At 43.2% G+C, this 27,476-nt stretch overlaps 1 protein-coding gene across 6 annotated transcripts; it reads right to left on the bottom strand.

The window, feature by feature from the left end:
• Nucleotides 1–658: 658 nt before the first annotated feature.
• KCNAB2 (potassium voltage-gated channel subfamily A regulatory beta subunit 2) lies at nucleotides 659–26,064 on the bottom strand. 6 transcript variants are annotated; one of them, XM_070956345.1, is made up of 15 exons: nucleotides 25,988–26,064; nucleotides 25,143–25,184; nucleotides 13,338–13,381; nucleotides 12,115–12,152; nucleotides 10,754–10,833; nucleotides 10,158–10,202; nucleotides 9,745–9,789; nucleotides 8,973–9,016; nucleotides 8,024–8,110; nucleotides 5,224–5,309; nucleotides 4,297–4,417; nucleotides 3,375–3,469; nucleotides 3,172–3,292; nucleotides 2,153–2,241; nucleotides 659–945 (listed from the first exon to the last, which is right to left on the bottom strand). In XM_070956345.1, exons 1-15 carry the CDS (start codon nucleotides 26,062–26,064, stop codon nucleotides 856–858), a joined length of 1,104 nt encoding a protein of 367 aa, XP_070812446.1. In that variant the 3' UTR covers nucleotides 659–855. The 6 variants fall into 6 exon arrangements, with proteins under 6 accessions (XP_070812446.1, XP_070812442.1, XP_070812447.1 ...); XM_070956341.1 differs by lacking the exons at nucleotides 25,143–25,184; nucleotides 25,988–26,064 and adding exons at nucleotides 6,977–7,018; nucleotides 19,297–19,514; XM_070956346.1 differs by lacking the exon at nucleotides 25,143–25,184.
• Nucleotides 26,065–27,476: the final 1,412 nt, after the last annotated feature.

The following is a 27,476-nucleotide window of genomic DNA, read 5'->3' as shown; positions in this document are numbered from 1 at the left end:
AGAACCGAAAACTTTGGGGGAGAAGACGGAGCCATTTCTATGGTAAACGGCCATAAACGGTGCACCGTTATCCCAAAATTTCCTGGCTCCCTCTATCCAGAAACGATCCAGAAGATTCTTAACTCTCTTTTTTTCCCCCTCCATCTTAAAAAAATAAATCTGTGTTCTTTTTTCAAACCAAGAAATAAATAAACCACGTTAAGGAGGGAGTGATGGTTTGGGAAGGATGCATGCATTAGTTTCCCCATAAGCAGTTTCTAATAATAATCACAGCTCGGTCCATGCCTGCATTTTATATAAAAATAGTGCCAGCTCTTATTAGAGGGAAGGGGGGTGGGATGGGGTGGGAGGGAGGGAGGGAAGCGAGGTGAGGTCCAGATTAATGTTTAAAAACACTGACACTTGTGCCTACGAGTTATTTTGGGGTGGTTTTTTTTTTTGGAACAGGGAAAAAAAACAAATACCAAATACCAACCCATTGCCGTAACGTCAACACGGGGCCAAAACTTTGCTTTTCCCTTTGCAAACAAACAAAAAAGGAAACGACATGATTTTTTTCTCCGGAATGTTGTTTCTTGCATTCACAGAGGGGTGGGGAAAAGAGGAAAAAATTAAAAAGCAAAAAATAAAATAAAAGCTTAAACATGATCTGGCCACGTTGGGAAAACGGGGGTGTCCTCTGAAGTCTCCGGGTACGGTGGTTTGTTTTTTTTTTAAATTCTCAGATGCGAAACCTTTTTGTTTCCTTGGCTTCTTCGAAGTAAGCTTTAAGCAAGCGAAGAGGAGAGAGGCGGACGTGAAGATTAGTCCCAGATTAACCGGGGGGGCCCCACCACAAATGCGCCCCCCCTGTTATTAAGAACGGTAGTCCTTTTTGCTGTAAGGTTTATTGCCTAGGATGCTATCGATTTCATGGATAATTGAAGAGGAGAGTTTGGGAAGAACCTGTCGGGAAACAAAGATAAAATTAAAGAAAGCGACAGCTAAAATTTTTGCAATATTGCCTATTTTTCCTATCCTGCATCCACCTGGGGGAAAAACAAAATACCCTGAAATTGAGCTAATTTAGAGATTGGATTTATAAAGAGATTTTTCAGGAAAACGGTGATCTGTAAAATGGGCATGCATTTTAGCCTTTCTTAAATTAATATCTATATATCTCTATCTCTATATATCCATCCATCTCTCTATCATCTATCCTCTATCTATCTATCTATCTATCTATCTATCTATCTATCTATCTATCTATCTATCCATCCATCCATCCTCTATCCATATTCTTTCTATCTATCATCTATCTATCTATCTATCTATCTATCTATCTATCTATCTATCTATCTATCTATCTATCTATCTATCATCTATCTATCTATCTTATCTATATCATCTATCCATCCATCCATCCATCCTCTATCCATATTCTATCTATCTATCTATCTATCTATCTATCTATCTATCTATCTATCTATCTATCTATCTATCTATCCATCTATCCATCCAGCCATCCTCTATCCATATTCTTTCTATCTATCCTCTATCATCCATCTATCTATGTATCTATGTATCTATGTATCTATGTATCTATGTATCTATGTATCTATGTATCTATCTTATCTATATCATCTATCTATCCATCCATCCTCTATCCATATTCTATCTATCTATCTATCTATCTATCTATCTATCTATCTATCTATCTATCTATCTATCCATCCTCTATCTATCCATATTCTATCTATCCATCTATCTGTCTTGTTGGAATTTTTTGGCTCAGCTCACATCAGTGCCAAGCTGAAAGTCCCCGGCCTGTGGATCAGCCATCTGTTCCAGATTAAATTTTTAATAAGCAATATTAAGGGGACTGACGAGCTGTCAAGTCCAACATCTAAAAGGAAGAAGAAGAAGAAAAAAAAAAAAGAGGCCCACAGGAAAAATTTAGAAGTAAACACGAATAAGTTTTGTTTATATTTAAATAAAGGCTTATTTAAATAGGTCTTAGGGAGAGTGGTATAAAACGTTACTTTCCAGTGATTTAGTTTGGAAAAAAAAAGTGACAAGGAACACAGAGTGACTTTTAGGGTCAATGTCTGGAAATTGGTGCTTATAATTTCCACCACCACCCTGCCTTAAAAGACTCCTCCCTTTCCCTCACCTGTATTGCTCCAATATTCTCCATCAACTGATCGGCGTTAGAAGCTCCTAATAGGACGGAACTGACACTCTCGTTACGTAGACACCACGCTGGTGAAAAATGCACAATTATTAGAAGAGTTGACAGGATACCCAGGGGCAAAAATCTGATTTAATCTGTTTTGCTTAGGGGTGACAGAGAGGGAGAAACTCAAGGGAGGTAACGATTACAGGTAGAGTCCTTGAGTTATGACCATAATGGAGCCCTACATTTTCGGTTGCTAAACCAGACAACGGTTAAGTGAGTTTTGCCCTGTTTTACGACCTTCCTTGCCACCGTTGTTAAGTGAGTCATGGCAGTTGCTGAGTTAGCCACACGGTTGTTAAATGAATCTGGCTTCCTCCTTGGCTTTGCTTGTCAGATGGTCGCAAAGGGGGATCACGTGACCCCTCCTCCTCCCCCCAGGTCACTGCAACCATCGTAAATACGACTCGGGGGCCAAGCGTTTGAATTTTGATCACATGCTGCAATGGTCGTAAGTGTGAACACTGGACATAAGTCACTTTCTCCAGTGCAGTTGTTAAGTTAGAATGGTCACTAAATCATCATCTTTTAACGACCCCTTAATCCCTTGCGGGGTGGAGTCTGGACAACTGAATGGAGCTGAGTTTTTTCTGGCCGGATGCCTTTCATGTCGCCAATACGGAGTTTTGTTTAGCAGATATATTCTCATCGTGCCCAGAGAGAGAAATATCTGCCTCTACCTAGGATCGAACTCACAGCCTCCTGATTGTGAGGTGTGAGCTCCACCTCTAGGCCACCCCACCACTCAGAATGGTCCCTAAATTGGTTGTAAATCAAGGACTTCCCGAAGGGAAGAAGAAACAAAGTGAGATTTTTAACATACTACAAACATGAGGTTCCACCAATCTGCAGGCTTGAGACACGTAATGCCCCTCCGCTATCGCTCGATGCCTGCGTAACTCCCTGCCACAATATCTGAAGTTGGACAAGGATGCGAGCTCCCCGTTCCCACTCACCGATGGCGAGCTGTGGCAGGGTGCAGCCCAGCCGCTCGGCAATCGCTTGCAACTCCTTCAGCTTTGCCTGCTGCCGCCTCCCTTCCTCGCTTAAAATTTTGTCCTTCAGCCACTGGTAACCCTAGACGGAAGAAGACGGAAGAGACCATGATGGACGGGAGTTGAGCAGGACGAGGAGGAGGAGGAAGCAGACGGGTGCTTACTTTGAGCGACGCTCGCGAGTAAGGGGGGATGCCGCCGTCGTACTTCCCCGACACGATTCCGCATGCCAACGGGGACCACGTCATGGCTCCCACGCCTGGGAAGGAAAGGGATGGCGGTGAGGTCGCACGGCAAACCCGGATTGCAAGGAATCAGAAACCAAACCAATTTCCTAAGCTGTCTCGTTTTCTTGAACACCGGAGGATGCTAAGCCACATTGTAAGGAATCAGTGGTCCTCGACTTACGACCACATTTGAGCCAAACATTTCCATTGTTAAGGGAGACAGATGTGAAGTGAGTTTTCTCCCTTCTTATGACCTTTCTTGCTATCATCGTTAAGTGAATCACTGCAATTATTCAGTTAGTCCCATGGCTGTTGAGTGAGTCTGGCTTCCCACCGTGGAAGGTCACAAAAGGGGATCATCTGACCCCGGGACACTCAACCGTCATAAGTACATGCCAGTTGCCAACCCTCTGAATTTTGATCACGTGATCGCCACAACAGTCATAAATGGGAAAAACAATCCTAAATCACTTTTTTCGGTGCCGATGTAACCTCAAATGGTCACTAAATGAGCGGTTATAACTTGAGGACTGCTTGTACTTTAGGAAAGAGACTTCTGGTGGTGCTTTCTGATTTTTTTTTTTCTATTTTAAACTCATTTTTTTTAAAAAACCCAGGACTAAGAAAGCAAATTTTTAAGCGTTCTCGTGTCCCTGAACACCGGAGGCAGATAAGCTGACTGAATTTTATGAGGCTATGTTCCTACAACCCAAATAAAGGGAAGCTAAAGAATGGCATTTCCTGCTTGAGCAGGGGGTTGGACTAGGAGACCTCTAAGGGCCCTTCCAACTCTTCTTTTTTCGCTTATTTGGGGGGCAGGATAGCACCCTGCGACGGATGGGGGAGGAGAAAGGCTCACCGATCTTGTGGAAAAGCTCTGGAAGTTGAACTTCGACCTTCTCCCGTTGGAACATGTGATATTCGGCTTGCTCACAAATCGGAGGGATCAGGTTGAACTGCCGAGCTACAGAGTAGGCTTCCTACGGGGAGAGATCAACTTAGAATGTGCAAATGACTTAAGGAGAAGGGATCCATCCCTAGGGAGAATCTCTAGGGAGGACAAACCTGTTTCTACCTTTATTATCAAAACATCCCACTTACTTCGGACTACAAATTCAGGAAGTCCCCGACTTACGACCACAATTGAGCCCAAAATTTCTGTTGCTAAGCGAAACACCTGTGGAGTGGATTTTGCCACATTTTTTTTTTTTTTTTTACAATTGCTGCAGTTTTTAAGTGAATCACTGAAGTTAAGCTAGTAAACTGGATTTTAAACGGGGGTCTTTGCACAAAAACCTTCACATGTTGTGGAAATACGGTGGGCAGGACATGAGATAAAAGCGAGTGAAAAAATGCCTATTGGAGGAGAAATGGGTGTGAATTCGGGTAGATTTCCCCCAACGGCTCCAGAAGTTGTGGGAGCTTCATTCCTGGAAGGTTTCAAGAAGAGACTGGATTGTCATTTGTCAGAAATGGTGTAGGCAGGTCTCCTGCTTGGGAGGAGAGGTTGGACTAGATGACCTACAAGGTCCCTTCCAACTCTATTATTCTATTCTACTCTGCTGTGAAAAGTGGATGAAGAAAAATCACTGGGGAAGACAACAGAGTTCTGGTTTTGTCTAAGACTCCATGACCCGTTTTGCTACTTTCAATCTCTTTAAACCGGCTTGTTCTCCATCTGGACAAAACCGAATTCAGTGAGAAAATCCTCCTTTTATTTTCCTTAAATCGATAGGATTCGCAAAGCCTTTAATGACGGGCGCGTGGTTGTTAGCAGGTACAGTACCATAATCTCCATGGAACTCCACCGTGAAGTCCCCCAGTACATCGCCATGCCTTGGTTAATGACGTGCGTCATGGCTCGTACGGTCTCTGGAAGAAAAAAAAAGGAACGAGACGACAGGAAGAGAAAAGAAAAAGGGTTAATCCGAAGAGCGGCAAAATAAACAACGCTGTCCAACCGAAATTAAGGGCACAACACCAAACAGGAGAAAGGAAAGGAGGAGAGGGTAGGAGATTGGGCGACATCTTGCAAGCAAATCGAGACCTCGAAAAATCAGAAGAAAACGGGAGAGCTTTCCCGCGAGAAAATCTAGTTGGGAAATGGCTGGTTTTGTTGAGATGTCTTTTTCTGACCCGACAGATGGACATGTGGGAGGATAAGAACACAACAAAACGGGGGGACATAGATGGAGGGCTTTGATAGGTGATCTTCTGAAGTGTTTGTTGTAACCTAGGCTTACTGAGTAATTACAATGCACAATTAGTCCCAAACAAACCTATTTTATTGTTACAGCTGAGAATTATGTTCATTCCCAGCTGAGTCTCAATTAGTTGCAAAACAAGTCCTTTGGAAGGAGTCCTTCGGGATAATCACCAACCTTTATCTTCTTTGACACCCTGCCAAAGGCCTTACTTGGCAAAGCCCCACAAAGTTTAGAAACAAACAAGAGATGCCGACTGGAAACAGAGTTAGCAACGTTGCTTTCCTACAAAAAGCCCAAGTGCCTCTGTTTCTCTTTTAAGCCTTAAGGGAGGGGCCAATCATCTCCTGGCCTTACTCCTGAGTTGTTCCTTTTGCTTTAGCTGCTCTTGCCTTCTGGCAGCTGTGCGCATGTGTGCATTAGGAACAGGCTCCTCCTGTTTCTCTGCGCCTCTGCTGTCCAACTCTAGAGGCTCCGGAGTCCGCGCATCACTCCCAGATGGCCCTGGCCCCATCTCTGCCTCCGACGTAGAGCCCTTGTCGGGACCTTCCCCAGACTGCAGGACTGGCCCAAGGTCCTGAACCATGAATCCCTGGGCTCCGGAGGCCAGAAACGGACCTGTTTCCAGACTTCCGGGAGGCCCGTTTTTCGCCCTCCCAGAGCCTCCAGGCGGGGGCTGCACTTACCTGGCATCCAAAACGGGCCGCGTGGAGACTCCTGGGAGAGGCGGGGCGGGGGGGGGGCAGCCAGTCCTTGCAACTACCGGTTCGGCGAACCAGATGTAAAATTAGCATCCGATTCACCCAAACCGGTCTGAACTGGCTGAATCCTACCCGTCACTTTCTGGAGAAACTGGCTAGGCTAGAATCAGGTAGGAGAGCTTGTAGGAGCCACAACATTAAGCCATGAAAGGTTGCTTCGTTAAATGTCGTGGTTGAGGAGGAGGTGAAATGAGACCATTAGGAAAAGAGGAGGAAAGGAAGGAGCCCCGATCTCTCGTTTTAAATAAAGCATTTTGTGCTTTCCGTGTTGTTACTTGCAAGATGTTAACTAAGGGGACAGAAAGGTTGTTGTTGTTGTTATTATAATATTTTTGATCATCCTTTTTCATTCTTTGCGTCCTTTGGCATTTTATGGCGAACCTCGTCCTCCGAGGAAAGGGAGCTTCGGCCAATCAGAATGAAAAGTCTCCAAAGCGAAAAAGGGGGAAAGAATTAAAAAAAAAAGAAAAGAAAGAAAAAAAGAAAAGAAGGAAGGAAGGAAGGAAGGAAGTAAAAGCTAAGGATTTCTGTCCCGTAAAATGCCGCTCGGATGCAGTTAATCAAGGAGGGGTACCTTCTATGATGAATGTTCGCGACTTGGAACTAAATGGGTTCCCTGGTGATAGAAAACAGATTTGAGAGAGGCAAGAGTTTAGAGCTGTAACCCTGCTTTTCATCCAGGGAGTGGGAGAGCCCCCTCCCCTAATTCGGGCCCTGTTCCTCACGGATGGTTCTCGTTCAAGAGCTAGTAACGAGTCTACTTAAGTGTCCAGCGATTCCCAATTTCTTTCGCCAAGAATTTTAATAAGGCCGCTATCAACTCACAAAGCATCCCTGGCCTGCTCTCGAGCTGCCATAGGCAAGGGGGATGGGAAACCAACGAAGCGGTATGGCAGCCTAAGACAGGAGCACATTCCAGACATATCTTTCTCAAGGCTGTCTCCCAGGGTTACCCACAGCAGCGGGAGGGGAGTGATCTCTATAATCCACGAAATTGCTCTGTTGGCGAATGTGATTGATGACACACCCTGGGGGGGGGGGGGTTGGGTTAGGAGTTGAGTGTTTACTGGCCGGATGCCTTTCTTGTCACCAATGAGAAGTTCTGTTCAGCAGATATATTTTCAGTGTGCCCAGAGAAAGAGAAATATCTGCCTCTACCTAGGATCGAACTCACAGCCTTCTGATTGTGAGGCGAGAGCTCCACCTCTGGGCCACCGCACCCACTCCAGCGAATAAATTCAATCATAACTAAAAAAATAAATTATGCGACTTTCGACTTCCCGCTGGCTTCCCCAATGCTTCGTGACCTCCCAACACTGCAGCCATCCTAAATGTGTGACAATTGCCGAGCGCCTAACCACGATCCTGTGATCATGGGAAGCCGTGATTGTCGTTGCTAGGTGCAAGGACCAGTTGCAAATCCCTTTTATCAGGGCCCAGTTCAAATGGTCGCTAAATGAATTGTCCTAAGGGCCAATGAGCCAATGAACCTTTGAAAAGGCAGGAATCGAATGGCCGTAGGCATAGCAATTTTTTAAGGGCCTCGCCAAGGTTAACTGGGATAACTAAGAGGTTTCTGTTCTGTAGAAATTCGAGCAAAAAACCCCAAATGGTAGCTTACCTTCCATAGGTGTGTTCGGATCCGGCCGATTGGCAAATACCACGTCCACGTAATTCAGTTGCAGCCGTTCTAGGGACCCCTTTAAACCTGGGGAGGGGGAGAGAAGAAGCCTACTAAAAATAAAATAAAATAAAAAGGGGGCGCACTCCCATTTGTGAACCGGTAGGGAAAATGAGTACCACAACACAACACAACACAACACAACACACAACACATGAACAGGGCTTCGTTTCTAACCGTTCCTTGTCTGACCAGGAAATGCAGGTAGTCCTCGACTTACAACCATAGTGGAGTCCAAAATTTCTGCTGCTCAGCAAGACAGTTTTGAATCGGGGTTGGGCCTCATTTTACGACCTTCCTTGCAGCCGTTGTCCAGTGAATCACTGCCGTGGTTAAGTCCTCGACTTATAACCATTCAGTCTGAAGCGACCACAGCACCCGAAAAAGCGACTTAGGACCGTTTTTCATACTTATGACCGCTGCAGCATGCAGCGGGATCCAAATTCGGACGCTTGGACACCGCCTCGTATTTATGACGGGGTCGCATAACCCTGGGGGTCACTGCAATCCCCTTTGGTTACTTTCTGAGGAGACGGGGAAAGCAGTTTCCCTTAACGACCATGTTCCTAACTTAACTGCAGGGATTCACTTAACAACGGCGGGATGGTGAAACGGGACAGCTGCCTCACTTAGCAGCAGACATTATGGGCTCAATTATTTTGGTCGTAAGTCATAAGTTGAGGACTACCTGTACAAAGAACGGTGGGTAGGGGGACGGACCCTGCGCACCCCAAAACTAGACCAGGTTGCTTTTGAAGGACCAATGGCCGTTTTTCACACTTACGACCGTTGCTGTATCTCTTAGTCACATGATCCACGTTTGGACACAATTCTGGATCAGGAATTATATTTTAGGGATGGGGAATGGAAGGAAGCAACATTTATTTACCTTCTATAATGTGCTTTCTGGAAAGGCCTCGTTCTGTCTCGGCCCTAGAAAAAAAAAAGAAAGCAAGACAAGGATGAAGTCATTAAACAGGGAGTCCTCGAATTATGACCGCCTTGCTTAGCGACGGTTCGAAGTTACCACCTGCCTGGAAAAGGAGAGTTACGACCTGGATCTGAAGTCCTGACAATATGCCCCACCCGTTGTCGAATGATTGCCCTTGGGGTGGTGGTCAACACAACCACAATTTACAATTGTTGGCAGGGACACGTTTTATGACAGACACGTCATAAAACGGAAAAAATTCACTCCCTTCCGTTTTTAGTTAAAATTCTACTCATTGTGAACAATAGGTTTGCGCTTATAACGACTGTGTGCGCTTAATGACCACTGCAAAAGCGTCATAAAATCAGGATGTTCACCTGTTTTGCAACCACTATGACTTACGACCATCCTAGGCAGCCTTTATTACGGTCGTAACTGGAGGACTGACTACCTGCATGCCAAATCCTCGTTTTTTATTTTGGAAGGAGAGAAACTGGCAGGGCCAGGAGGATGTGGCACTCTTCACATGCTCAGAGGCTCACTTCTCGTTGTCGTAAAAACGACACCGGAGATCAGACAGTAATTTCTGAAAATATTTCAATATTTTTTTCCTTCTCTTTGTTACGATGGGGCCCGTTTGCAAGGAAGCGTCTACTGGAGTGAGCGACGGCTAAAATACATTTCAATAAATGAAATAAAATCATAAATAAAAAAATATATATATACGTACTTCCCTCCCCAAAAGATCTTCGTTGTGATCACTAAACTGGACCGTCTGAAACGAAAAAAAGAAGAAGAGAGGAACAGGGATTAAACACCACTCAGTGCTCTAATTTCGCTTTGTTTTGATTGGAGACAGGCCTACCCTGCAGGGCTGGTTTTTCCACCCCTCCCTCTGTAACCGCCTTCAGTTCCCAGTCAGCCTAAGCGGACTTCAACTCCCAGGATGCCTGCCGGTTGAGGAATTCTGGGAACTGAAGTCCACCCATTGTGAAAAGCTCATCTAAAATTCTAAGTAGCTACTAGAGCCTATAGTCTCCTTTATCAAGATTCTAGTCCACATGAGGTCGTGAAAGACTCAAAAACGTTCACGCCCCTCCTGGGGGCATAAAAGTGGAATTTGGTCGTAGGAATAATGGTTACCTCCATCCTTTCTTTTTGATAATGTTGCCTAGGACGACTTCAGCTCTGCGAAATAGAGAGAAAAAAACACACAACATGAACAGAAACTCATAAAAGGCACTGCGGGGAAACTCTCCAAAAAGCAGGTTCATATTTTTTGGCTCACATTCTTTTCTAAAAAAAAAAAAAGGGGGATCGAAGGATTAAAATATTATGGATTTAAGATCCATATTTGCACTGGAAACCGCCCCAAATTTAAGGAAGAGAACGCAGACTCGTGCAGAGACGCGCCGTTTGAGCAAACAGACTCCCTGCAGGATTATCAATTGCAAAAAGCTGGATGGGCGAAAAAGAACCACAAAATATTTTTGTGTCGGTTTTATTTTTAGTTTTATAAGCCGCCCATTCGACCGAGGTTGTGTTTTCTTACAACACCCCTTCACAGTAGGCCAGTGGGAAAGAGAAACGCCAGGCGTAACAGGTAATCCTCGATTTACAGCCATTCGTTTAGCGATGTTGTAAGTCGAGAACGACCGGTGTGTTCAATGCTTTTCTTCTACTCCTTTCTCACTGGCCTACCGTGCAGGGGTGTTGTGAGAAGCACGAGTCAGACTTACTTCCCTGCGGCGTAGACCTCGGCCGTGTCAAAGAGGTTGATGCCGTTGTCGTAAGCGAGGGTCATCAGCTGCTCGGCCACCTGCAAGACAGACACGGATGTGATCCCGGGAGCTGAGTTGAACAAACCACGATTGCTGGTCCCATCACTTGGGATGTGAGGTTTGAAGGGGCCAGATCCTCCATTAAACTCAAAAACAAATATGAAATAATAAAATAAAATGCAAAGCTACGAAACCCACAAAACTATTAAATAATAAAATAAGCTATAAAACATGTAAAAAGACAAGCTGTAAAAATGAAATAAAAACGAACTGTAAAATACAAATGGTAAAAAAAATACCCCTAAATAAAACAAGCTACATATAAAAAAAAACAAGCTGTAAGAAATAAACCATAAAAAATAAAACTACAAAATACACAAAAAGAAAAAGTATTAAAAAAACTATAAAAATAAAACAAATTATAGAATATCAAATTAACTCATAAAACATGCAAAAATAAAATAAGGTATAAAAATAATCTGTAAAAAACTAAGCCGTGAAAAATAAACTACAAAATATACAAAAATAAAATACTAAAAACCTAAAGTATAAAAATAGAATAAAACAAGTTGTAGAATATCAAATAACCCATAAAATATGCCAAATTAAAATAAACTATAAAGATTATCCGTTAAAATAATAAGCCCTAAAAAAATAAAATAAACTAGAAAACATACAAAAATATTAAAAAGCTAAACTATAAAGGTTATTGTATCTTTATAGTTTAGCTTTTTAATATTTTTATTAATGATAACGCATGAAATAAAACTGAAAAGAACATGCAAAAATAAATTAAGCTACACAAATAAACGATTAAAAAAATGCAGTACATTAGAAAACATGTACAAATAAAATATTAAAAAAGAAACTATAAAAATAGAGTAAAACACATTGCAAAATAAGGCTTATGAGAAATATGCAATTAAAAAAAAGATATTACAAAAAATAAATTACAAAAAATTAAACATTTTCCTGGCTCTGGATGTTGTTGAACCCAAGTGTGCCTATTTTGTCTCCGCCTGGCCTGCTCTGCAGGGCTGGTGTTACAAGATTTTTCTCATCTCTAAATGTGGAACCATTCCGTACTTATATATTTATTAAATAGATTTAGCTGTCCATCCAACTCACACACACTAATTCGTGTCACACTCAAGTTTTACAACCCTCTGCAAAACTGTCAGTTCTGATATTTGGCAGGCGAGAATGGGTCTGTGTGTGTCAGAAGAGATTAAAAAAAAATCTATTTTGGTCCAACTTTGGCTTTTTATGCCTGGAAAAGAATTCCTAAAATTGAAACCAGGGGGAAAAAATATATTTACCTCATCAGTTATCTGTCCTCCAAAAGTCACCCATGTTCCTGCAAACAGGCAGAAATAATTAAAATTAATATTGTTTTATTTAATAACAATATCATTTAATAATTTTAATATCCCAGAAAGAGGGTGGAATTGGATTAAAGGGGATAAGCAGAAGACACAGCAAAAAACCTTGCCTTAATATGGATAATCCTCGATTTACAACAGTTCATTTAGTGAGGGATCAAAGTTACGACGGGGAGAGAAACATTTTTTTGGGGGTCAAATATCAGCAGCAAAGGGGAAAGCACAGAATTGGTGGATTATGGTTTATTTTTTTTATTATTCTGATATATTTATTTTAGGAGCTATAAAACACGTTTTTGTGATATATATCTATAAATGAAAATTATTTTTATATATGCACTATATATATATATTAGGTATTATAAATATATTTTATTGATAAGTGCATTTATTTTAGGAGCTGTAAAACAGGTTTTACACGAGCGTCCAATTTATTTTTATTTATCAAGATTTAATATATTGTATATGTATATGATCTATTGTAAATATGTTTTATTTATCAATTTTGGGAGCTGTAAAACAAGATTTCGTGAGCATCCAGTTGATTTTTATTTATAAAGATTTAATATTATTTATATATATATATAATATATATAGTATTATGTATTGTAAATATGTTTTATTAATAAATAAATTTATTTTAGGAGATAACAAAATAACTTTTCGTCCGATCGTTACGTGGCAGGAAAGTCTAGTCTCCTGCCTTGTGGTCAGAAAATCCACCGGTTAAGTCCAAATATTACAATTCATCACATTGCAGACTAGAAAATCTGCATGGGATCTGGGAGGTCATCTAGTCCAACCCCGCATCCCTTCGTAGGGGAATTCTTAAATTCATAGGTGGAATCATAAAATGCAAGGCTAGGAAGGAATCTCATGTAATCCTGGGCTGGAATCTAAATTCACACGTATTATCAGAATGGAAGGGACCCGGGAGATCATGCAGTCCAACCCCCTGCAGCCATTCAGCCTGAGTTAAATAAACAGCGTCGATAACGCTGACGGAGACCTAGTATGATTTAAAATGTTGTGTGTGTGTGTGTGTGTGTGTGTATTTAAAGGAGTAGTGGAGAATTCAAATTTTGTGCCCAAGTTGTGTTCCTCACAGACCCGCAAAAACTCCCTCGCACCCAAAGCCGGATGTGGGAACGTTCACTCACCTAAACCGAGGCAGGAAACCCGCAATCCCGACTTCCCGAGGTTTCTGAAAAACACACACAAATCACATGAAAAAGGAAGTTTGTTCGTTGTGCTCTGATGCTGGCTTGTGAGGAGCGGATGTCTTTGCAACTCCGACCTGCACAAAAAGTACACAAAGACACACACAAAGACACACAAAGCATGCACTTGGCTAGGAGAGCTCCCTCGGCTGTTTCTTGAAACCGACGTTATAAAATCTAGAGAAAAACACAAGCCAGGATTGATTCATGCTTCCTTTAAGCACCCTTCCAAGTTACAGCAGCACTGGCTTATCACCACTCCTCACACTTACGACCGTTCCTTGCAATGACAGCCATCACGACATCCCCGTGAGAGCCAAATTCGTCCTCGACACAAGTTCATTTAGGGACCGTTCAACGTTACAAGGGCACTGAAAAAAGTGACTTATGGACGTTTTTTCACACTTATGACCAAATGATCACGTGATCATAATTCAGACCCTTGGCAACTGACTCGTATTTATGACGGTCGCAGCATCCCGAGGTCATACAATCCCTTCTTCAAGCAAAGTCAACAGGGGAAGCCAGATTCACTTAACAACCGTGTTACTCACTTAACAACTGCGGCGATTCACTTAACAACGGTGGCAAGGTAGGTCTCAAAATGGAGCAAAACTCCTTTAAAAACTGTCTCGCTTAACAACAGAAATTTGGGGCTCCCTTTGGTCGTAAGCCGAGGACCAGGGTCGTGGGGAAAGCACCTCCTACCTGTATTTCATGCCCGTCTGTTTCGTGGCCGCGTGGCTGGTGGGGGACACGCTCTGCGTGGACAGCTGGCCGACGCTTTGGGCCACCATAGCCACGGCCCGAAAGCGACCCCGGGCTCCGGGGCTCCCCGCATTTTGCCGGCTGAGTCGCTCCTCGGTAGTCCGGCTCTTGACGTTGTGTTCCGAGCAGGCGAAAGAGACTTGCATGCCGGCCACTGAGCAGGCTCCCTTTTGGATACGGAATGGCAGAAAATTCCTTCCCGGATGGAATGAGCAGCAGGAGGTTCGTCCGGTCAAAGGGGGGACCCTCCCGGAGCCATCGGCCCTAGTCCTTTATTAGGGTAGAGGCAACTCCGGAAAAAGGGGCACAGGGTGGCACAGAGAGGGGGCCCCCCAGTTTCAGGATGCTGGTGCGAATGGTGGCTTGCTGGATCCGTCCAGCTCGAGAGGCAGCTGGCAAAGGGAGGCTTGTCCAAGTCAGAAGCCCTCTGCCACGCACGGCTGCTCCTTCTCTTCCTTTGCGGCGCCCGGAGAGACGGCAAGCCTCGTGCGCGCACACAAGCACACACACACACACACACACAAGCTGCCTTTTCACTCCAGCCTGGGCTCTTTCCTCTTCCCGCTGCTCCTTCCTCCCCCCGTCCCCCCCACGGAGGAAGCAAAACTGCAGGAGGGGGCAGCAGCCTCTGGGCTCCCCCCCTCCCGTGTTTTCTCCTCCTCTTCTCCCTTCTTCTCTCCTCCTTTTGTTTCTCCTCTCCTCCTCTTTGTCTTCCTTCACTCTTCTTTCTCTTCTTCCCCTTCATCTTCCTTTCCTCTTCATCTCCTCCTCCTTTCTCCTTCCCCTCCTCTACTTCCTCTTCATCTCCTCTTTTCTCTCCCTCTTCTTCCTTCTTGTCTTCCTCCTTTCCTCCTCTTCTTCTCCACCTTTTTCTCTTCTTCCCCTCCTCTCCTCCTTTTTCCCCTCTTCGTCTTCATCTCCTCCTTTTTCTCCCTCTTCTTCCCCTTCCTTCTTTCTTCTCGCCTTCCCTTCCTCATCTCTTCCTCCTCTTCTTCCCCTCTTCTACTTCCTCTTCATCTCTTCTTCCTCCTTTCCTCTTCTCCTCTTCTTCCCCTCCTCTCCTTTTTCCCCTCTTCTACTTCCTCTTCACCTCCTCCTCTTTCTTCCCCTTCCTTCTCGTCTTCCTTTCCTCGTCTTTCTCTTCTTCCCCTCCTCTCCTCCTTTTTCCCCTCTTCTACTTCCTCTTCCTTTCCTTCTCCCCTTCTTCCTCCTTTCCTCTTCTCCTCCTCTTTCTCCTCCTTCCTTCTCTTGCCTTCCTCCTCCTTTCCTCTTCCTCCCCTCCTCTACTTCCTCTTCCCCTCCTCTTCCTTCCCTCCAGAAGTTGTGAACGATGCATCACTGGAGATTTTGAAGAATAGGCTGGAGAGCCAACAAAAGGTAGATGGTTGCAGAACTGCGTGCACCACGTTCTGTGCATCACAACTCCCCCCCCCCCACACACATGCACACCCTCCACCCGCAAATCAGCACACAATTAGCCAGCTTCCAAGGAAGGGAGCTGATCTGTTTTGCCCCCCCCCCCCCCGGGGGCTGCAGCTGTGCAGGAGGTTTTGGAAAGTGGGGATTTCCTCTCCGTGAAAGGATTTGAGAAATTGGGGGGGGGGGGGGCGGGGGAGAAAAGAGAAATACAGGAAGTCCTTGAGTTATGACCCCAATAGGATCCCAACATTTTAAACACTCCCCCCCCCCCCTTTGCTCCCCTTAAAGAGCTTTGAAAAACTCATTTGAGAAGTTCGCCTCAAAAAGAAAAATCCAGATCAGATCAGGGCTTAATAAGCAAACATCTCCAGAAGTTGTGAATGCTCCATTGTTGGAAGTTTTCAAGGATAGACTGGGCAGCCACTGGTCGAGGGTCTCCTGCTTGAGCAGGGGGCTGGACTAGATGACCTCCAAGGTCCCTTCCAACTCTCTTATTCTGAGATAGAGGTAGATAGATAGATAGGACTGATATTTTATTACATTTAAAGACAGATGGATGGATGGATGGATATAGATAGATAGATAGATAGATAGGACTGATATTTTATTAAATTTAAAGACGGATGGATAAATGGGAGATAGGTAAGATAGGTAGACAGATAAGATAGACAGAAATCTTATTAAATTTAAAGATATAGATAGATGGATGGATAGATAGGATAGATAAGATAGATATAGAGATAGATGGATCAATGGGTAGGATAGATAGATATAGATGGATGGATGGATGGATGATACGATGGATGGATGGATAGGATAGATAAAGATACATAGATAGATGGATGGATGGATGGATGGATAGGATAGATAAGATAGATAAAGATACATAGATAGATAGATGGATGGATGGATGGATAGGATAGATAGATAAAGATACATAGATAGATAGATGGATGGATGGATGATACGATGGATGGATGGATAGGATAGATAGATAGATAAAAGATACATAGATAGATACCTCCGAGGTCCCTTCCAACTCTCTTATTCTGTAATCCCAGATCTGGATTAAAGGATAATCAGTGGAATGGAAGTTGCCTTCAGAGGTTGTGGATGCTCCATCACTGGAGGCTTCTAAGAAGAGACTGGATAAGTTTCTCGTTTGTAGGGTCTCCTGCCTTGGCAGGGGGTTGGACTAGAAGACCTCAGAGGTCCCTTCCAACTCTCTTATTATTTAATTTTTCTTCCGATAATTTGCAACAGGCATGGGACGCGTCCATCCTCTCTTCCCCCACCCCAAAACAATTCTCTCTAAACCCAGAAAATGGAAACCCTCCCTTCTCTTCTCTTCATGAAGTTTTGCCCGTTTTATTTTGAATTTCTCAGCGGCTGGCGGAGGCTTCCTTCCGCTCCCTGCTAAGGCCTTCTCTGCTTTTATTTATTTATTTTATTTGCAAGAGATGAATAATATATCAACCCTTATTAGAAAGGCTGTAATCCAACACTTCTCTAAACGTCCTGCCATGCACCCGGAGTTATAAACAGAGGCATTTGCAATATTCATGACAGGTCGGAGGGAAGGAAATGCAATATTTATGGCGCGCTGCCCAATTCTGCCCTCCGAGTCAAGCTAGGCGCCCAACGGGGGATTTTGGCTCCCGGATGATGCCTCTTGCAAATAGGGATTTTGTGTGTGTGTGGTTTGTGTCTCCGTTGGTGTGTGTGTCTAGGTGTGTGTGTGAGAGAGAGGAGAGAGAGAGAGAGAGAATTTAGAGATGTCGCCTGCTGGGCCATCTGGTCGTGGTATCCGAAAATGGCACTGTAAGCTTTGGAAATCCTTTTTTTTTCCTCCACCCCCAAGGAAAAAAAATGGACAATTTGAGAGTTTTGGTTGTGGGCTGGGAGTTTGGAAAAAAGGGAAACAGAAGGGGTAGGAATGGAGAAAATCAAGTTTCTCGGATGGAAATAAAATAAAACGATACAATCCGGAATAGGAAGACAGTAGAATAGAGTAGAAAATAGAACGGAGAATGGAATGCGGAATATAGAATATCCTGAATATAGAACAGAATGTTGGAACAGAGTATAAAATAGAATATAGAACACAGAAAGTTGAGGCTCTAATTTTGCACAAAATTAAAAGTTTTTTTTTTGCTGCCGTTGCAAACGAATCCAATGCTGGGGATTTTAAAGAGCAGAAAAGCCCACGGATGGGATGAGAGACGTTCGGAGTTGAATAAATAGCCTTTTAGCCGTAATCTGCTCCCTTGGATTTTTTATTTTTCTGCTTGCGGAGTTTACAAAGGAAAAGGGTGATAGGAAAAAGAAGGGAAAATGCGCTCGGGTGTAAACTCAGTGTACCCCACCCTATGGGTGGGGGGGGGGGGGACTTGCGTAAAAAATCTTTTTCCTGTGGAAAAGTGCAAATTTTGGGGGGGGGTATAAATTCCCTGAGAAAACAATTTACTTTTTTTTAAAAAAAGCACATCGTTTTCCTGAAGTTTTGTTACAACAACCACCGTCGTAAGAAAAAGGTTGCAACATCAGCCATGACTCGCTTAAGGACCGCCGGGGAATTCTGGTCGTTAAGCCAAGGACTTCCTGTACCAAGGATGATTTATTGATTTATTTATTTTCTCCATTTCAGATAGCGCCACCTGGTGGCAAGTGAACAAACTACACAAACACAATTCAGAAATAAATCTCTCTCTCCATTCATCCATCTCCTATCTATTACGGTATCTCTCTCTATCTCTTCGTCCAGCCATGTTCTATTATCTCTCTCTCTCTCTCCATCTATCCATCCATTTTTTATCTATTATCTCTATCTCTCCATCCATCCATCCATCCATCCATCCATCCATCCATCCATCCATCCATCCAATTGGTTGGTCCAAACTCTTGAGAAGGTCTACTTGTAACTTTTCCAGCTAATGTTTGAAAACTGTCTTTTTTCCCCATTTCTCCACCAATGTCAAAGAGGACTCTATCTTACGATGCATTCCTAGAGTGCATGAGAATTCCATTTTAATTTCTTTTATCAGTCTCTCTTTTTCTTTCTCTTTCTTTCTCTCTTTTTCTTTCATTCTCTTACTCTTTTTTTCTTTTCTCTCTCTCTTCCTTCCTTCCTTCCTTCCATTTAGTTCTCTTTTTTTCCAATGCCTGGCAACGCTGTCAGCTGACCACAACGTCCATTACCACACAAACTGTGTTTTAGGATTGCCTCGAAGGACGCGCAGCCAGAAAAAGCCGCAGAAAATTGAACGGCGGTTTCTACAGGAAGTTTGCATACTCGCTTCCCGGCCGTCTCGCACGACCCCTCCCCCGTCCCCAAGTGCAAGAACAAGACGATTTGAGAATGTCCCTCAAATTTCTCTCCTCCGAAAGCAATATCAAAAGCCCGGAATAAAACTAAAATTTTTGCTTGGTTGCAAAAAACGCGGAATTAGAACCGGAGGAGAAATGGACATGTGAAGTTTTATATCCAAATATATTTTATTCTTTATATGGTTTCCATCTTCTCTTAAAATATTAACAGAATCCACCATGTCTCAGAATCAGCGTCTCCACTAGATAATTGACCTGAAACTAAGTTAATCAGCTAAAATGAGCAAACTTCCTCCAATAAGTTAAACCAGACCCAATCCGCATATCAAAGGTTAAGGTCTGCAAACCCAAACAGACGCAAGTGTGAAAACGCCATTTTGCTTACCGATATTTCATGCCGGTCGTCTGCGCCGTGCACTCGTCCAGGGACAGGCCGTGCATCCGGAGGAACTCTTCCCTGATTCGGGTCTGGGCCGCCACCCGGACTTCCCTAAGTTTTTGCAGCTCGACTGTGTCGTTTTGGTGCAACTGGTGGAGGCCCCACTCAGAGTGGGACCGGCTGGCCACGCTCCGCAGACTCCCGCTGTACGTCATCGACAGCATGATGCTCCCTGATTGGGGGATCTGCGCGGGATCCGTGAAGGAGAAGGGGTTTGCCTTAGGATCGCGCGAGCCGCATCACAATCCCACCTGTCTCGCGCACACATCCCCGGTTGGTGACGAAGTATGCAAGCACTGTTTTATGACAGTTGGTTGAGTGACGGTTCAAAGTTACAACGGCACTGAAAAAAAGTGACTTAGGGCCATTTTTCACACTTAACGACCATTACGGAATCAAAATTTGAATGCTTAGGAACTGGCATGTACTTATGACAGTTGAAGTGTCCTGGGGGGGGGGTATCACGTGATTCCCTTTTGCGTCCTTCTGACCAGCAAAGTCAACAGGGAAACCAGATTCGCTTAACAGCCATGTTACTCACTTAACGACTTAAGCGATTTATTTAACAACGGTGTTAAGAAAGGTTGTAAAACGAGGCAAAACTGGCTGAACAGCTGTCTTGCTTAGCAACGGAAATGTTGGCCTCGATTGTGGTTGTAAATCGAGGACTGCCTGCAAGGTTCAGCATTCTCTAAACTCATTTTTTTCCTTCCAAATTTAGCACCTGGGAAGATGGCTGGACTTGAACTCCCAGAATTCTGTGCAACTCTCTCTGTTTTTTTTTTTTTTTAAAAGGATGGGGTAGCTTGCAACTTTTTTCACCAGGGGATGCTATTTGGATGCGAAGCGTCCCGAATTCCGAATTATCCCACCAACTGGCTAATTTTAATCAAGCCATCCAAAAGAAATAAAATAAGTTTTAAAAAGTTTGCCCCTTAAATCCACTCTTCTCAAATCCATCAGACGCTGCCCTAGCACATTCAATCCATCACTCGCGAGAAAGAAAATTGCAAGAAAAGGAGAAAGGATAGAAAAGCAGAACCAAATCCACTAAAAAGGAGAAAAACGGGGTGAAAACATGAAAAAAAAATCGTTTTGAATAACCTACGTGGACCTCACTGCAATTCTGAACGCGGAATTAAAAAAATAAGAGATTTATTTATTTATTTATTTATTTATTTAAAGTACGGCCTGAATAGCAAAAAGTAAAAATCTTTGCAAAGAAGACATAGGATAGGATGCAGCCAGTCCTGGACTTACAACAGTCTGTTTAGTGACCGTTCAAAGTTAATACGGCATGGAAAAAAGTGACTTATGACCATTAAATTATATGACCGTTGTATATTGAATTGCATTTTCAAATACATTAGCTCGCAAGAGAAAATAAGTGTTCCTTATATTAATAGCTAGGCCATTTATCCAATTAAGGGCTTTTAGAGATCACTCCAAATGGCTTTAAAAGGAGGATCCAGTTTCCAGCTGTCCAAATGTCTAGATTTGGGAATTAAAAACCTTGAATGTTATTTTCTTCAAAGTTTCTTAAACTTTCAGGCGGCTAAGGACCATATCTCTTTATGAATTGCATTTTAATCCTATACCTTAAGTACTTATCACTTAACTACTTAAATTTGACCAGATAAAACCTGGATGAATATTAATTTTTAACACAAACCCCTTCCTGTTTTTAATGCAGCCTGCAACTGGGGTAGGGGTCTATTGGTAAGAAATATCTTTTTACATTTTGGGGGCACCGAACAGCGAGGCTAAAATATCTTTTTGGGAAGGGTTAGTATTATGCAAGTGTGCTCAAATGTCTATTTTTCTCTGCTTCCTACAAAATAAAGCAACCCCTTCATTCAAAAATCAAATTTTGGCCAGTGGCAGAACACGAATAGGTTAGTAGCAAAATAATGTTTATTTTTGTTTTTAAATGAAAACAATCTCACAAGGAAATTGAAGTTGCAGGGAGCTTAAGGTCTGTGGACTACATAGCCCATACATTTCTGTTCATTCCCTGGACTGATTACAGCTGCCAAGGGGTGGCACCATGAGATTTGATGCTGCCTTTGCAAACATGATTTGATTCTATTAATTAATGGAATTCATTCCCATCGATTAATTCCTAATATTAAGAACTCAGCCAACTAAGGATTAATTTTCAATTCCATGTATGAACACGAAGGGGATTCATTTTTGTGCATTTTGTAAAAAAAAAAAAAAAATCTTGCAGTTGGGTTGGGCACAGAGACTCTGGATTAAAGTTAAACCTTGGTTGTGAGAATCTGGTTTACAATCTTGGTTTTGCAGAATATCACAGAAGCTGCCGCAGCTAAAAGTCTTACCCTGCCCCGTTCTGAAAATTAAGGAAACCTGAAGGATTTGTGCAAAAGGCGAAGGACTGAAATTTTAAAATTTGGAGACGAATTTTCCGCTAAGAGGGTTTGTGTAATTTGTGATGCATTTTTGAATGTTCAGTTGACTGAGTTGCATGTTTAATGAATAAAGTATATAATAATGTTATAATAATATTAATTACCTTAACAGATCCTTGGTTAGGAGCTGAACTGTTAGAAGTTTTTACCAGACTATGAATTGAATTGAAGATTAAATAATAACAACAACAAACGAGGAGAGGAGAAGGAGAGTGAGAAGGAGGAGGAAGGAAGAAGCAGCCCTTATCTAGGCAAGGTTTAAGCCAAAAACTGAGGTTTTAAAACCCATTTTTTCCCCGTGTTTGATCCTAAAATTGCTCAACCTACAGCTCTCAGAAGTTTGCAAGGTGTGGCTGTGGGCCTTTTCATTCCAGCCAAATCATAAAAGATAAGCAGCCACTGAAATGTGAAGAGAAACGAATCTTGGGCTATTTTTTTTTAAAAAAGGAGAAATAAATAAAAATATCAAGACACGCACAATTTTGCACACGGATCCACCTCTCTCCCGCAACCCCTCAAATCCCGCTGGATGCAATAAAGAGGCAATCCTATTTCAGGAGAGAAGGAAGAGGGGGTGGGGGTGTCCAGGAAACACCCCCGTCCATCCTTCTCCTCCCCCCCCCCGAAAAAATTAAGCAGAGAGAAACTCAATTCTGATGGACAATGCAAACACACCAATGATGTGTTGGATGCAGAGAACTTCCCAATCCTACAGCCGCCCCACCAAATTTGGGATCCTGAGTTTCTTTTAGGATGGAAAGGAATAGAAAATAATAAAAAAATCTAAATAAAACCTGTTTACTTAAGAGATGGGGGCAGCCCCCTTCTGTGCCATAAACCATGGTTAAGATTTGCGACTGTGGCTGCTAAAATCCAATTCCTGTACGGGATGGAGACACCGTATTAAAACTTTGCCTTCCTTCTTTCCTAACAAAGCAGACGAAATTTCTCCCCAAAAGCAAGAAAAACAGACAATTAAGCTTTTTTAAGCTGCCCTCCAAGCCCAGCCATTGAAATACCTACAGATGAAGGGTGTTGGGGGGCTCGGTGACTCCCCTAAATCTAAACCAGTAATCCCTCTTTTGCGTCTGTCTTATTTGGAGGTCCTCACTCACCTGGTGTCTGGCGAGCCTGCTCATTAAAAGATAACTTCTCGGTTACTAGATATATAAATATATATATTTTCTCACGGACGGGTGGAAAAACAGCGCACAGGCGTGGCCTTCCATGCAAAGGGGGGGGGGAGGAGGAAAAATCCACTTTGGGTTGTCAGAAGCAATCTCCAATAACCCACCCCCCACCCCCACGAGAGCCTCGGAGAGAATTTAGCAGGAAATCCATTAAGTCGGTTATGATGATCTGAGCTAAATTATTCAACGGCGCGTCGCTCTAAAAAGCTTCTGGCAGGAGAACCTGATTTATAGGAGGGGCAGAATCGATCAATGGATCGCGCACTTTTTATTAGCGGGGACTCGTCGCTGTTGGGAGGGCCGGATGGACGGAGGTGGCTCTCTGGCCCCGTGGACAGCCACGGTGGAGACAATGAAAGATGATGGATGAGACGAGCGAGGAAAATCCGGGACAGACAGGAGCCCGCGATTCGAAACGTCAAATGAATCCCGTTCAGGATGTAAACGGACGGCGGGAGAGAAGCGTCCCCGAGATTCCCACAGTTGGCAGAGGATGGGGGATTCCACGGGATCTGTTGGGTTCTCCACCACCTTGGCTCAAATTCACTGGTTCGGGTTGTCATTTGGAGGCGAAGCTGGAAAATCCTGGGCAGAGGCTGCTTTCATGAGCTGTGGATGCAGCTGCTTTCATAAGACGTGAAGACGGCTGCTTTCATGAGATGGGAACAAGGATTTTGATTTGCGTTTCCGTGATCTCGGAAACTCTGCAGACAGGAGCCCAGCATTCAAACATAAATCCCGCTAAGGGTGGAAACGGATGGTAGGTGAGGTGTGTCTCCCGCTAATAAGCCAACATCCAACTCACCATTTACCTCCTCCATGTCCATGTCCCTCCTTCCAACAAGCCAAGATTGCCAAGCAAGACCGCGGAAGATGCCAGCGATCCAAACCCCCCAGGCATGAAGCAACCGCGGGCATCTCCTCACCCCGATGCCTGTCCTGGTAAGCCGAGATGTATCCTGGTCAATTCTTCGCCTCTACCCATTTTACCTCCCTGCCAACACAGAGATGACCATGCTGCCCATCTGAAGGCCGAAAATACGACAGGCATTTCTGCTTTTCCTCCATTCTTCTCTTAATGCATTTTTTCTCCCGATTCACACATGCTGGATCGTTTCCCGGCTTCGCTCTGGGGAGAAAAGCTAATTATCTCAGCTTTTGCCAACCCAGCAGCGTCGATGGACGCCAGGGAAGGTGCCCAGAAGCTTTGCAAGTTGGCAGAACTTCTGCTGATGGATCTCCTGGCACCTTTCAAAAAGATTACCGCATTTTGCCGAATGTGGGAACTCGACGGTGGGAAGACGCTGATGAGTTTCCTGCAAGACGAGATCCATTTTTTTCTCCTTTCATAGATAGTCCTGGACTTACAACTGTTCGTTTAGTGACCATTCGAAGGCACAAGAGGACTGAAAAGAATGACTTCTGGATGTTTTTCACACTTACGACCGTTGTTGCAGGATTCCCCTCCTGAGTCATGCGATCAAAAATTTGGAAGCTTGGCAACTGGCATGTTCTTATGACGGTTGCTGTGTTCCCAGGTTACGTAATTCCCTTTTGCGACCATCTGACCGGCAAAAGTCAAAAGGAGGAAGCCGGATTCATTTGACAACCGTGTGACTCATTAAACAACTGCAGTGATTCACTTAACAACGATGCCAAGAAAAGTTGGCAAAATGGAGCAAACTCACTTAATAAATGCTTCATAAAAGTGACTTCCCGGTGGGGAAGCCAGATTTCCTTAACGACCTCAGCATAAATGGTTGTGAAATGGGGTGCAAGTCAATGAACAACTGCCTCGTTTAGTGACGGAGCTTCTTGGTCCCGGTTTTGGTCGTAAGTCAAGGACCACCTGTAAAAAACGGCTTTTAGGATGACGATGGCAACCTGGAATTGAAAAACCGTACCCCGCCTTCATGCCAACAATACCTTCCCACCAAAATAGTTTTCATTTCGTGTTCCTTGCAAGAGCTCTACCAGCCATCAACAGAGTCACAGTTAGAAAATCCCAGTTTGCAAAGAGGAAGCATGCACAATTTGGGGGTTCATAGAGTCAGCCTCTTGGGGGAACTCCTGATTACTACTACTACTATTATTTTTTTGCAGAATCGCCAATTGGAAGCTCAGAGAACACAGAGAGGATAAAAAAAAAAAAAGAAGAAGACAAAATTACCTGTAAAACTGGAGCTGTCTTTTCGGACTTCCATAACGAGCACTTTGGAAAGCAAAAGGGGAAAAAAAAGAAAGAAAGAAAGAAAGGAGAGAGATTCCACAAATCACAGATTTTGAAAAGGAAAAAAAAAAAAAAAGGCAAGGAACGGTGCAAATACATTGGACGAACCACGTATTATCTCTCCAGACACTCTGGCCTCTCAATGCAAGACTCTATGGTTGGTTGCACGGTCTTGGGTCAGGAGGGTTGAGTCAACGTATCCTCTTCCCTAGACTCTCTGGCCTCCCAATCCAAGACTCTATGGTCATTTGCATGGTCTTGGTTCAAGAGGGTTGAATCAACATATCATCTTCCCTAGACTCTCTGGGCCTTCCAACCCAAGACTCTATGGTCATTTGCATGGTCTTGGATCAAGAGGGTTGGGTCAACAGTACCCTCAAGTGGAGCAGGTGGGAATTGCATATTTCTGGCAGTGACATCCTGATGATCCGGGAAGCTAGATTCATTTAACAACCGTGTTACTAATTTAACAACAGCAGTCGTTCACCAATAGTGGCAAGATAGGTCGTAACATGGCACACAACTCTTCTTAACAACTGTCTCACTTACCAACAGACATTTTGGCCTCCAGCAAAAAGGAATAACTGACGACTGACTCCGAGTGCGATTCGCTTACCAACCATCTTTCTTAGCAGGGGGAATTTTTGTCCTAATTGTGTTCGTAAGTCAAGGACTACCTATGTTTCTGATTTTGAAGGTCCAGCAGGGGATAAACGCGGGATAACACACTTGGACGGGACCGGAGTTGCAACCGACACGCATGGCTGGCCGATGCTCACACTCACCTGTAAATCATACCTGGGGATCCAGTGTGTCGGTTTGAGAATCTGGCCGGGGAGTCCGTGGTGGATTCGGGGTACATGGAGGCAAGCTCCTCCAGGATCCAGATGAATCTTTGTTAGCACCCACTGCAGAAAGAAAAGAAACAGAAAGAAAGAAAGAAAGAAAAAGAAGGGAAGGAGGGAGGGAGGGAGGGAGGAAAGAAAGAAAGAAAGAAAGAAAGAAAGAAAGAAAGAAAGAAAGAAAGAAAGAAAGAAAAGGAAGGAAGGAAAAGAAAAAGAAGGAAGGAAGGAAGGAAAGAAAGTTAGACCATGAGTTTAATCTTTTTATTTTTATTTTGTTCTTTTAAAGACATTTTAAGCATTTTGCTTTCCATTTTGCCCTGGTCTTTTGAAGGATGGCAAAAGCCTTTCATTTTATATTCTTTTTGTTTTTCTTCCTGGTTCTGTACACTTTTTGTTCAGCTTTTACAAATCCTGGATGTTTTTTTTTTGAAGTTATTGATATTACTTTAGCTACAACTGGAGAAAAATTCAACAAAAGCTCTAAATTCTGTTCTGGATAAATCTTCACCCTTCCTGAATAATCTGCTTACTCAGCAAAGCTGGCGGCAAAAGCAGAAAAAGGTAGAAAAAGAAAGGAAGAAAAAAGGAAGAAAAAAGAAGGAAAGGAAAATAAACATGAATCAAAAAACGGGTAAAGGATGGGCCACTAAACCATGATTTGCAATCCAGAACTGCCTCCAAGCCATCATGACCGCTGCTGTCCACAAGAGGGCGGTGCAGACCTCTTAGCCGCCACTCCAGTTCAAATTGCAAATCTGCTATTAAAAAAAAAAAAAAAAAGAAATTCTGCCCCCAAATTGTTAATGGATAGATAGATAGATAAATAAGATAGAACGGATGGATGGATGAATGACACAGAAAGACAGGGAGATAGAATGGATGATTGGATGGAGATATGGATGGATAAATAAGACGGATAGATGGATAGATGAATAGAATGGAGAAAAAGGATGGATTGGATAAGATAGGTACACTGGAATGGATAAATGCATGGATGGATATAGTAGATGGATGGAGAGAATGGAGAAAAATATGTATGGGAGATAGATAGATAGATAGATAGATAGATAGATAGATAGATAGATATAGATAAGATTCTGTCGATCCAGTGGGGGAGAGAGAGATAAAATAGATAAGATTAGATAGATAAAATAGATTAGATAACTATAGAGACATGATTGATAGATAATTACAGATAAATGATAGATAAGATAGATAGATAGATAGATAGATAGATAGATAGATAGATAGATAGATAGATAGATTCTGTAGATAGGTGGGGAGAGAGAGAAGATAAATAGATGATAGAGATAGATAGATAGATAGATAGATAGATAGATAGATAGATAGATAGATAGATAGATAGATTCTGTCAATCCAGTGGGGGAGAGAGAGATAAAATAGATAAGATTAGATAGATAAAATAGAT

Source organism: Pituophis catenifer, unplaced genomic scaffold (genome assembly GCF_029215685.1).
Source record: "Pituophis catenifer annectens isolate HBS135680 unplaced genomic scaffold, rPitCat1.0.hap2 SCAF_18, whole genome shotgun sequence".
Classification (NCBI taxonomy): Eukaryota; Metazoa; Chordata; class Lepidosauria; order Squamata; family Colubridae; genus Pituophis; species Pituophis catenifer.
This window is presented reverse-complemented; position numbering and strand designations above follow the sequence as displayed.